This window comes from Sander vitreus, chromosome 20 (genome assembly GCF_031162955.1).
Source record: "Sander vitreus isolate 19-12246 chromosome 20, sanVit1, whole genome shotgun sequence".
NCBI lineage: Eukaryota > Metazoa > Chordata > Actinopteri > Perciformes > Percidae > Sander > Sander vitreus.
The window spans coordinates 16,948,377-16,961,346 of record NC_135874.1 but is presented as its reverse complement, the minus strand read 5'-3'; the positions used below and the strand labels follow the sequence as shown (position 1 = coordinate 16,961,346).

At 43.2% G+C, this 12,970-nt stretch overlaps 1 protein-coding gene across 2 annotated transcripts in view; it reads right to left on the bottom strand.

The window, feature by feature from the left end:
* LOC144534860 (latent-transforming growth factor beta-binding protein 2-like) overlaps positions 1–12,970 on the bottom strand; it is an 85,505-nt gene that overhangs the window by 1,990 nt on the left and 70,545 nt on the right. For both annotated transcript variants that reach the window (XM_078276938.1, XM_078276939.1), the window contains 11 exons: positions 12,755–12,877; positions 11,995–12,123; positions 5,559–5,687; positions 4,797–4,931; positions 3,547–3,753; positions 3,324–3,416; positions 2,825–2,953; positions 2,418–2,558; positions 1,410–1,583; positions 1,042–1,311; positions 97–246 (listed from right to left, as the gene is read on the bottom strand). In XM_078276938.1, coding sequence (XP_078133064.1) covers positions 97–246; positions 1,042–1,311; positions 1,410–1,583; positions 2,418–2,558; positions 2,825–2,953; positions 3,324–3,416; positions 3,547–3,753; positions 4,797–4,931; positions 5,559–5,687; positions 11,995–12,123; positions 12,755–12,877 — 1,680 coding nt within the window. The remainder of the gene's footprint in view (positions 1–96; positions 247–1,041; positions 1,312–1,409; positions 1,584–2,417; positions 2,559–2,824; positions 2,954–3,323; positions 3,417–3,546; positions 3,754–4,796; positions 4,932–5,558; positions 5,688–11,994; positions 12,124–12,754; positions 12,878–12,970) is intronic.

The window sequence follows — 12,970 nt, the reverse complement described above, 5'->3', positions numbered from 1 at the left end:
ATTCTGGGAAGTCCATGAACATTTTCATTTGGATGGCAGTCTACATGTGGGTGGTCTATTGAGAAAGATATCAAAGATGCTGGGGAAAGAACTCACCTATACAGGCCATCTTGTTTAGGTCAAGTTCGTAACCGTCAAAGCAGTCGCAGGTGTAACCTTCTCGCACACGAACGCAGCGGCCATTTTCACACCCGTTCAGGATTCCACATTCCTCCGCTCGGAGACCCTCAAAGCCATCGTAGCGCTCTGATTAGACACACAAATATAGATTAGAAAGAAAGAAAAAAAAAAGTCTTGGGATATTATGGCACATTATCATTCATTTTGAGTTATGTTTCTGGCCACCGGATGAATGCAAGTCCAATACTCTTCAATAGTTCTGTTTTTGGTCTCCACCAACTACTAAAGCAAATATCTAAATAAATCTAAATGATCCACTATGTTCACCAGCTTGTTGCTGACTGTCTGTCTGCTGCTTTTGCTGCTGTTAGATAGCAGGTAGGGTACAGTGTGTTTTTAGAGCCTGACCGCTGCTGCTCAAAACAACACCATGAGAGCTGTGAGAGTGAACCAAAACAGTAAAGTTGTGGTTCGGACAGCTGAAACTTACTGCTCGGTAAAGCCGATTTGGGTAATAAGTCTCTGTAGGCTCATCACTTTAAATGACCCCTTTCACACTGCCACATTTTTTTTTACATTGTCATCATTTGATACATTGTTATTCTAAAATATTGATATAGCCACTTTAAGTACTTTAATACATAGTATTGCTTGAATAGATCTTTAAAAAAAAAAAAATGTTTTTAATGTTGTAATTTGCCCTTTGTATTGCTAATGATGAGTTTGATGCACTCCACTGGTCAGCTATGAGCTGTCTTTAGGGAACAAATATTGGTGATCTTTTTGGTGTTACGATTGTCAGAGCTCAGAGTGGATTTATTTACCACTGCATTACAGCATATAGTATACTGTATATTATACACAAATGACCCAACCTATGAACATATTGAGGATAAAAAACCACAGGACACATATACCCACCAGCATAGGAATCCACCGGTCGTGGCTGCTGCTGCCGTGGTCGTGAAATGGGGACACGGAAAGGTGGCTGTTGAACGCTGTAGTCATTGTCATTGAAGCCCTCAGGAATGTCATAGGGTCCTGCAGGGCTACCATAACTGTCCCAGTATGGAGGAACAAAAGGCTCCGCAGGATCCTCAGGCCCCTCAAGACCGTACTCGTATCCTGGCCTCTCTCGCAGACTGTCTGTGCCTTCTCTCCGAGGCAGGTTGCACATCACTGCATAGTCATCTGAATATAGCAGTTATATTTTGGATGATGATAACAATGATGTGTTATTATCAAAAACAACAATTATTAAACTGTCTTATGTGCATCCTGCTTCTCACCAGAGTTTTTCCGGGGACAGAAGGCACACTGTCCGCTCCAGGCAATGCCGTACAGGCAGCAGCATTCAGTGTATGTAGTTCTGCGTCCCTGGAGGGGTTCTGAACACATGTTGTACCCCTCCAGACGCTGCCAGCAAATATCCATGTGCACATCGTGATCAGGCTCTAGAGTTTCTGTGAGATAGAATGAAGAGAGAGAAAAAATACATAAAAGATATAGCTGTTTCAATCACCTAAATGTCATTCTGTGGTAGAAAAGTAAACCCATCCAAACTTGCCATTACAATCGTGCAACTCTAAGGACTGGACAGAACCCCACCTCCATCCATGGCAAAACACTTAAACAGGCTGACAGATTCAAATATCTCAAATAAACTGAATTAAACTAAACTAAACAAACTTTGCGTTGATCAGCTAATTAATTGATTGAATTGACTTTGCAGCATATCATCAGCGGTTACTGATTAATACAACCAAGTAAAAGTTCTACCACTGTGAAACTTAAAGGTCCCATATTGTAAAAAGTGAAAAGTCTTTTTCGATAATAAAGCGGTCTAGGTGCTATATAAATACTGTGAAAGTATCAAATGCTCAATCCACAGAAAAATGCACACAGCCGGTATTCAGAAACAGTTAAATGAGCCGTCATGACTTTAGGTTACTGTTGTGATGTCACAACTATACTATATATAGGTAGAAAGTGCCGCTACAGTGCCGTTACATTCATTCTCCGGCTGCAATAGCGGTGCAGAGACTCAGAGACTGCTGTCCAATCAGAGCAGACTGAGCTTTTTTCAGAAGGGGGCTTAAAGAGACAGGTGTTAAAACGGAGTGTTTCAGACACAGGGTGACTACAGGTATATTCAGACCCCCATTATGAGAAAATAATGTGTTTTTGAACATTAAAGCACGTAAACATGTTCTGGTAGAAATGTAAAATACAAGTATGAACATGAAAATGAGCGTAATATGGGACCTTTAACATTTCATTTTCAAATGTTGTCACACCTTCTGTGGTGTTGAGACCAATGCAGCGCCGTCGTGTGCTGTCCAGGACTAATGGAGGACTGCAGAAACAGTTGAAAGACCCGGCCGTGTTCACACACACTCCATCCTCACAGGCGCTTCCAAATCCACACTCATCGTAATCTAAAAACACATTACATTATGAAAAAATTATCATTCAAAAGTGGTTAAAATGATTAAGGTGCAACATCCAGCATTTTAACCATAAGAGTAGCCAAAACACTGGCATGAGACACAGGGGACCAATCATCTTGAATATGGTTTCATGAAATGAAATACCTATACAATGACATCCCAGTTTATCTGTTATGGATGTTTTCAAATGTTAAAAACTTAAAAAGTAAAAATCTAAATTTTAAAAAATGAATGAAAATTTTTGAATTTCTTACCCACACACTCAAGCCGGATGTTGTCATAGTAGAAGCCAGAGCGACAGTAGCAGGTATAGGTAGAAAAGAGATTCGAACACTGTCCATTCTTACAAATGTCTGATCCAAACATCTCACACTCATTTGCATCTGAAAGGACAGAGAGAGATTTACACTTTGGTATTACATAAGTGAGAGGGAAAGTAACAACAATCAAAACGTTGGCACATTGCTTTAAAGTCATTCACTCCTCTTCTAAGAAGCTGTCAAGACACACTATGGTTGGATTAGTCAGGTATGAAGGCAGGTATTCCATTAAGCCTTGGCTAGCCGTAGAGACAGCCTCGTAAATGTGGTAAGGGATTATGGGTGTCTATCTGGCTTTAAAAGTTCATGCAGGTGAAAGTAAAATGGGCTGCTGGCATTGCACCTTTCAGTGCCAATATAAAGTTTTGTGTGAAGGGAAGCTATAAAAGCACAGGGATATCAATAAAATAAGTTAGTATTTATGCAAACATACCTATGTAAGGGCGCTGTTCTCCCAGGCTTTGTGTAGAGGCAACAGGCAGGGGTAATAATCCACTGCCATGAGGGCACAACTGGTTATAATCATCTGGAAAATACAAATTGGATTCATTAGTGAAAGAGAAGACAAAACAAAATGGCAATCACATGCACTGAGTAATCTTTATCCACTTTATTCTGATAAAGTGTCAATACAGATTAGCAGCCTCTTGTTGTACCTCTTCCTGGGAGAGGACAGGCATGAATCTCGCAGTTGTCCCCCCAGCCAGCCCCCACCGTACAGCAGCACTCCTGCTTGGTGGTGTTGCGAGACAAGACGTTGTCGCAGAAGTTGGCGTCGTTCAAGTTATAGTAACACTCTTTCCTCTCTTCAGCTGAGGGAGCGGACGGAGGGACTGGAGCGGCGGGTGTCGGGTCAATATCAGCTGTAGATGAACAAAGAAAGCATTTCTTCAGGACAGGAAGGGTAAGGTCATGGTTAGCTACAGAAACACACCTGCGGATATGGTTGGGATTGGGTTAATTAGGAGGGCAAACTGATAGAACAGCATGAATGCAAATCTCCCAGTAACATACAGTTACAGTAGATCCTACACTTCAGTAGCACATCCTCATACAGTAACAGCATCGAGTGGCCTCTGCTCTCCATCTGTCAGAGTGTGTCCACATGTCTCCAGGCAGGTAGTGCATTACCCTTGCCTGCCACTGCTGAGCCTGCTCATTTGTCCAAAGGCATGGGCTCACGCATTTCACCCTTAAGCTGCAGGCTTAGCCAAATGGAAACACTGGCATGTGAGTCAACACACCATTCACTCTCACATGATTGATTAACACACGTCAAAAGCAAACAGCGGAATGTGGCAAAAAGGTACACAAAGGCATAGCTGGGGTTTAGTGCCCAGGCAGAAGAAAAAACATCCCCGCTGAGGGCGCGCCGCTTAATAATGTAAATACGCCCACTTTGTGTACACATACGCCGATCAAGCTGGAGATGTGATGGTGTTTCCATGACTCAAAAGCCCTTTTCTGTCATTCTGAAATTGCTGTATGTTGCATATCTGTAACCTCTGCACTTAGATCATTTTAGCACGGAAGAAAGCAATGTGTCTTTAGCCCTAATTGCCAATAGCAACACCTTATCCCTGTTTGTCTTGATGAGGAAATTGGTTTACAGTAACTAGGCCCTTAGGGTATTTACTTGGCTCTATTGGACGAGTTACCTCATCATTCGTTTGAAGGATTAGGCTAATAGACATTTTTGTAGTCAACCCACCCAACTATAACCCTAGCCTATAAAACAAATGGAAACAGCCAGGTCAAGAGACGTGGAGTAAGTCATGTCCACCTCGTCACCCTTGTTTGGATAATGAGAGACGGCTCATTAAATCAGGGAAAACTCCGTCTCCCAATGATGGGATGGAGAATTAAGTCCTGTGGGTCACTGTGAGTGCTAGTCTTGCTCCATTACCCAGGGAGCGGCACTGGCTGGTGATGGGATCAAATTCCTCATTGTCGTTGGGGCAGATGCACAGGAAGCTGCCATCGAAGTTCTCACACAGGGCCTCCCCGCACAGCGCTAAGCTCATCTCGCACTCGTTCACGTCTGAGAAAGACAGGAGAGGAGGGCGTGAGGTCAGTAAAGGATCAGGCACATACGCACAGGCATGAGCACAACAAGGTCGTGGGGAGGTCGCACAAAATAATCTTAATTATTTCGTTACTGGAAGAGTAGTTCATATCCAATTGACAGAAAAAATACTTCATTAATGCATTATAGACATATACACTTCTTTGTAGTGATTGATTCACTCCTACTCTATCTGTGGCTCTCAACCTCAAGCCAATTGGTTCTCTAAAAAAAAAAAAAAAAAGGTTCACAAATATGTACTTTCATTTTCAAAAAAGGCTAAATGATTTCTTCAAACAGCTGGGCACTGTAGTTTTTAGCAAACATTACTCAAACAGGTGTAAATAAAGCATTCATTAGGTACTATTTTCAGATGCGAAATACACATTTGGTGCACTAGTGAGTACAACAATGAAGCTCTATGGCACAGAGGAATATGTTACATCAGGCTTTGGCTACACAGACAATACTAATTAGTTAGTTGATTAATACATTGCTGGTTTTGGTGTTTTCATAGGATTTTTAGAAAAACAGATAGTATCCCTACGCTTATCTTTTAATCAGTAATGTACAATGAATATTTATTGAAGACCAGTTACAGACCGACACATTTGCTCATGTCTCCGGGCAGGTTGGTGTAGCCTTGGTCACACTGGCAGCGGAAGGAGCCGTCTGTGTTCTCGCAGAAGCCGTGGTTCCCACAGATGGTTTCATTAACACACTCATCAATATCTGCGAGGCGAGAGCACACAGAGATGTGAGCACAACATTAATATTTACAACTTCACCCTGTGCAATAGACTTTCAAACTGCCGGGGTAAACATGGCACCCCTTTTCCAAAATAAACATCACTACCATTGTGACCTTACAATAACAACAGAAATCACTGCCATCATAACATGCCAGAAATGGTTTATGGATTAGACAATTCATTAAAAAGGGTTGTCAAACTTAATGTTTGTAAATCATTTTATGGAGACTCTCTCTGCATCACAGCAACACAGTGAAATTGAGTGTGGTACGGATCTAAAAAAAACTGCAAGTGAATGTTCTTTGGTTGTGTCAATGGAGTGAGAAGTGACTGTTAGGTCACTGGGATGTTGACAAAGTGTAAGAGACGGAGGAGTTTACAGCATGCAGCCAGAATTCAGCATTTACCCAGACACTGTGAAAGCAGTTGGAGAAAGATGGCGTAGGGCATATGAGCATAGGACTTGTACTGTAGGATTTTAGGCCCAAAGGGACCAAATCTGGCAGACGGCAGCCTACAGTAGTTCGTTGTTTGCATGGCAATACATCATAAAACAAGTTTAATAAAACCAGTGGACATGTTATATGTCAGTGTGAGAGAAAGAGACATGGAAGTTGAGACTGTTAACACTGGACCATGTAACAGCACTGCTGATTGCCTACCACTCACTGTTTAAAGGCAACATTTATGAGCAATTTCTTATTTCTTTGGCATCTCGAGTATAGCAGAGAGGCCAAAGAATGATACTACTGGAGGGCAAGTCTGATTATAATTGTTTAAAAAACAATCAGAGAGTTTAATGATCACACTTTAGTCACGTGAATTTATTCTCTGATCAGTTTAAACTGCCACTGGTCAATGTTAACATCTTAAAGGAATACGCCGCTGTTTGTTGAAATAAGGTTATTCACCGTCTCCTCTATATTTATATAGGTGGGCAAACGCATTTTTGTCTCAGTGCATGCATTGTCTTAGTCCGGCAGCGCCGCCACTAGCTTAGCTTAGCGTAGTGAATGGAATCATATGTTGCCGGTTAGCATATCGTGAGTAAAAGTGACCCAACAACAACAAAAACAAAGCCTAATTACTTCTTGTGGCCTGCGTATTTACAACGAGTACAAATAGCAATGCAGATTAAGACTAGACGATTTCCTAGGCAGATATTGACTTGGGACTATATTGGGTGGCAGTAGGCTGCAGAAGCACTGCTACTCGGGTGTATGTCACGCAGAATAACCCTATTTCAACAAACGGTGGCATATTACTTTAAATCTGTTTCAGGGTCACAGAACCACAATTTAGTGGGATTTAGTGTTTACTTGTTCAGAGCATAAATGTTGATACAAATTGGCTTCTCATCTGTTTCAGTACTTGGTCTGTAATAGCATCTTTTGACCATAGATTTATGAGAAATTTGTTCCACAACTCGTTAGAAACCACATCGTGTTCTTTTTTGTCACAAAATAAAAAACAACTTACAAACTATTCAGTCAGAGATGAAATGAAGTCAGTGCTTGTGTATTTTCTGCAAGTCGTTAAGTTGGGAACATAATGACAGACAGTTGACAGATGATAGGAACTGTGCTAATAAAATAAGTTGACCCACCACTGTGTCTGTTTTATTGGAAGTATGATTACATTTTTTCTTGACTTTTTAGTTTCATAACAACCCTCCATGACCATTCCATTCAAAGTTTCCATGACTAATAGTAACTGGAGTGATCACAAGTTTAAGAAAAAAGGGGGGAATGCAGACAATAAAATCACAACAATTTGAATACTTACAAAACATTTTGATCCGTTTAACATTCTCATACATAAGTCTGCCTCTAACATCAGTTAGGACAAAAAGTCAAGTCGTCCAGTGGCAACATTTAAAACACAGCATTCACATATTGTCTAAACCAGTTTCATATAGCCTCAGAGAACTCACATAGGCTGTATCAACTGAAGAAAGTGGGCCAGAAGAACCACAAGCCATTTGATTTGAACAGTGTGCTTGGCCAGGGCCTTGTCTTCCCCTCCAACACAGACAACTACTTTGTCAGGATTGCTAGGGGACAAGTTATCTGTCAGTGTTGCTGTCCTGACTTGGCCACTACTCCAACATGCCTCCGGGGTCAGAGACAGAGGCTCCCACAAGCTAATAAAAACTGCTGCAGAGACACTATTGCCTTTGTCGTTTGTAAAAACCTTTAACAGGAAATGCTGAAAAGGATTGCTCAAATAGACTTGTAGGCTCAAATGGTTGCAACATGATAAAAAAGGATGGATGGACACATACTGAAAACCGCCAACCCATTGGATTTGCATTTTGCAGCTGAGGATTGAGATTCCAAACCGATGTAGAAGTGGCGACATGTTTTGGATACTATGACATATTACAAGTAATTGAAAAATACATTTTTAAGAAGAATGTTCCCACAGCTTAATCAAGTGTATTCTTAGAGTAAGGTGAAAAGTATTTTATTCTACTTCGTTTAAGAATGCTTGATCCTGATTGGCTGGGAGGAGGATATTAACCCGGCAGGTTGCTCGCTGACTGAGCAAAGCGTCATCAAATAGTAGATCGATACGCCGCTTGTATTTTTTTTCTATCACAGAAATTTCAAACATGAGGTCCATTGTAAAAATAAACCTTGTTTAAAAAAGTTTCTAAAATGTGTGTGCTTGTGGAAGGTTACCGCCCTCGACGAAGCCGTCCACAAGCCGGGCATATCAAACTGTTTATTGCCCCGCCTCTCTGTGATTATCCCTTACATATATCAGAGTTTGAGGAACATTTCCTCAAGTGTGAAGAGCTTAAGTGGAGTTTGGAATGTTGGAATGACAGCGGCTGCCATCTGGGAGGTCTGGGAGGAAGGCGATGAAAGCTCTCCGCTAATATATAAAATAATCAGTGCCTTCAGGCAGATTTTCATTCATGTGTAACATGGAACAAAATCTGTTGCAAACCACATGTTGTGATGAGATGCAATCAAAGTATCATCCCGGGGAGGAATGAGAGCATCGAGACCAAAACAAATTTAATGGCCTTTGTTTAATTTTTTTTTACTCGACCAGCCATTTAGATCTGTCTTGCAAGCAGAGAGTCGGCTTGCTGATCACAGCACTAATAATTTGTGGGGAAAAAACAGGACGTGGGGTTGCCTTTCTTAGTCTTTCCATGTAATAGTCAGTTACGTCAGGACCCATGCAGAGCTGTTAACTGCCTGGAGGGAAGAACTGAGGCAGGGAAGAGGTTGAGGAGTTCATTTGAGGTGGGAGGAGCTGAGGTTAAGGGACATCCTGGCCCAATAGGCACCTATGCTAATGGTCTGACTCAGGTGGACCTGCTTCTTGGATCCGGTGATGCTGCGGTTTGGGGGCGGGGGGCTAGGGATGGTTAATGGTTCGGGTCTCTGTGCCATGTGTTAATCTGGAGCACATGGTGGCAGGCAACAAAAATATAAGAATCAGTGACTGTTGGCTCACCCCTCCGCAGCCCACACTTCTCCCATATTCTCTAGGCAACCACTTGTCTAATTGGACCTATATGCAGAGGTTATTTCACACGTCAGGCAAGGATGAGGTGAGCTATGTGTTTTCGGGGCAACATGTTTGTGCGCTTTATCTGACATTACATCTACAACCTGTTAACCGTGGAGGTCAAACTGTCACATCATGTAATATGCGCTAGTTTTGGTTTCCGAAGGAGCCAGGCGCTCGTTGTGTTGCAGCCTTGGAGCACAGTAAGCGGCGCTCTAGTGTGGCTTTATTTTACGTTGAAAAAGCCCTGTAAAACTACAAACCACCATTGAATCAAAATAAAACTTTCCTCTTATTTGTGAAAATAAGCATGTGACCCGTTTCAACTCCACCCCTCAAAGAATTGGAATCGAGAATCGATAAAAAAGGAAGAATCGGAATTGGAATCAGAATTTTTAAAATCCAAACGATGCCCAACCCTACAATAGCATAATCCCCCCACCCACACACACACACACACACACACACACACACACACACACACATGGTAAAGTCTTTAGACTTCTATACGTTTAAAGGGGTGGGAGGTTGGCAAGTGTGTGACCACAGACAATTTCCGCCCTTGGGCAAGTCTTATTAAAGACATGGCATAGCTTGAGGGAATTTATGACCATGATGGTGAATTAAAGCTAAAAACAATGACCTGCGACTACACACATACCGCCTTTTTTACATGCCCAAAGGAGCCCTGTGTATCACATCATAGCAGAACTACAGCCTTCACAGCACAGTTGCAGCTGACGCGCTGCTGTGGAAAAAAACACTGTTTTCCCCTTTTGTATTATGGCCTCTAAATCTAAATGAGTGCTGCGAGCAGAGCCAAAGACAACCGCTTCCCCTTCGAAGGCCAGTGAGTAAAAATAAAACAACGCCCCTCACAGAAACTGCAAATTACAGTGTCTGGCCTCTTCTTAAATATTTGATGATTTTTACAAGCAGACAGAAATGCCCCGGAGTAATTGAGCTCCCTCACTGGACTTTTATTGGGGTGACGGCAGCATCTCCCACAACTTGCAATCGTAAGGTGAAACAGGCCGCTATTGTGTGCTGCGTTGGGCTTCTGAGGGAGAGAGGGCTTGGTTCTCAAACTGGGGCTGTGAGTCAATGCTGGGCTGTATGAGTGTTTGTTATGGTATCTAGTGAAAACACAAACAGCTAGCGTCACAACATAGCAATGGGGGAAAGATGGTCAGACACGGTCATAACTGGGCACCCATACAGGGGAGTAAAACTACGAGTTTTGTGGCACCATAGGGGACAATGTGAAGCTTTTTCAATCAGGTCCTGCCGAAAGATTCCATCATAGTCTACAAGATATGTCAGGTAAGAAAATGTGTAATTCATAGCACAGAACATGGCACTGGTTTGAACTTATATGAGCAGAGTATTTTGACTCTGACACTAAAGGAGCGGAGGTCAGCAGCTGGTTTCAATCTGCCCTTATCACACTACAGGCCCCGCCACTCTTTGACTGGTGCCAGACAGGCAACACCATAAAGTGCAGTGAGGAGGCAGCCATACGTAGCCGAGATCAGGGTGATGGAGGGGGCGGAGGTCTGTCACTGATCAGCATATTCTCCCCGGATCTCCATCTGTCGGTAGTCCAATAAAAACTCAGGGTCGTGAGAATATGTGAAGTCGCACTGCACTCCAAGTGCATCTCTGCAACGGTAACAGTCTCCTTCTCTAACACAAACGCGGGGATGCAAAACCCACATTTAACCACATGCACACATACACTCGCACACACATACGCACACAATCACCCGCAAACACCCACAGCCTCCATCTGCAGTCCAACACATCATTCCATTTGGATACTATCAGACTGCTTTTCCCCTCCTCGCCTGCCACTCTCCGGTGTTTGGATTCTGTCCTTGCATAAGGAAAATATTTGGCCTTTTGTTTTTGTTTCTCGTATTTCTCCTAAACCAGTCTTGTTGCTTTATGGTGCTAAGAGAGCAACAAAGACAAGCAATGCTGTGCTACAAAATAAAGAGTGATAAACTCAAAGTGTTGTGCAACAAACCATATTAATGTCTCAAGCCCAAGGTGTATAATCCTACCAGTAAACACAGAAAGCTTCATGCATTCTGCTGGTCATGGAGATGTGTCTGTTGTTGTTGGCCAGCTGTGGGCCCAGATGTAGCAAATGTAGCAATGTAAGTACAAACCTAGTCAGTCAACCCAGGTGACTGGGTGCCTCCATAGGGAGTGGGGGGTGGGAAGGTAAGGCCCTTCAATCATATCCCCTCTCAAAAGGAGAACAGCGGTTATCAGGTTCCACTGTGTGTCTCTGCCAGAGACACTCCATTAGCTCCGCTGTCCGGAGGATGAGACCATTATCAGCTGCTGGCATCCCACACTGCTCCAATGACAATGCACTCCTCTTTCTAAAGTGCCCCAATTTCAGGGGCCACTTCTCCTCATCTCCCCCATGGCCTCTTGTGCATGAATACCTTGAATACCTGATAGCTCTTTGATTCGCATCAGCCTCTTTGTGTCTGCATGCCAAACAGATATCATTATCTATGCACAGACGGAGAGTCCTGAAGAGTATGTAGAGTGCTGAGTTGATTTGGGGCTACGCTCTACACTATCTTTAACTACAGCCCAAAATGGTGACTGGTACAAAAATAGGTAGGTCCATACAATGCATACATCCCTTGCTTAAGTTTAAAGACAGCCTAAAAATCTGCCTGTTTTCCTTAACATAATTGTGTGTGCTGGTCTTTTAACTATGTGGTTTGACCACTCACCACAGTCTGTGGCGTCTTCTCCCTCGAGGCCAGGCTGGCAGCCCATGAAGCACCGGTAAGAGCCGATGGTGTTTTCGCAGCGCCAGGTACCACACACTGAGCTTCCAAACTCCTTGCACTCATTCTGGTCTGTACAGTGAAAGAGAGAGAGACAGATGTTGGTTAGTAACTGACAAACAGAGGCACAAACCTAACCACATGTGCAATCAGACACTAACACGGACGCATGCACCCCCGCACACAAACTATTCCCTCCACTGCGCTGCTGCTTCCAGTGTAATGGCTGTACAGCAGGAGTCGGCCAGGAGGCCTGTGGTGTAGCTGTCCTCAGTAAACGCAGCAGGCAACAGGAATGGCCAAGAACAATATTATCACAGCAACCAAAGAACTTGTGAAGGAGCTAAAGGGAGACGTTCCAGGGGGAGAAACACCTCCTGCTCACAATGGGGTCATTCATACTTCCCTCAGGGGAGAGGGAGTTCAGGGCTCCAGCCATGTAATCCAGGCACCCCTCACTCCTGAGACCATGGAGTAGAGCCTCTAAACCAGGCTTGGACACTTTTACTGGATCCCAGTCCCCATTGCCTATAGATAATCAATCATAGCCAACTGTGCTATACCGGGTACGCTTAAGCCAAAATGTAGCGTGACGATCAAACAGCTAATGCTGACATGCTGTTTTACTCAGAGAGTAGAACCCTCAGGGCAGATTTAAGGGTCAACAATCCCTATGACATAAGGGAGTTTTATTCTGTCTTACCTTCACAGTCAGCCGTGTCAGCGTTGAACTTAAAGCCAGCCTCACACAAGCACAAGAAAGAGCCATCAGTGTTAAGACACTCGCCCCGGATGCACACCTTGTCTTTACTGCATTCGTCCACATCTACAATTAAGGCAGAAAGAAGGGGAAGAGAAAGGCAGACAAATTAAAAGAGCTAATTGGAGAGAGGGTGGGTCAAGATCTGTTACATATTGA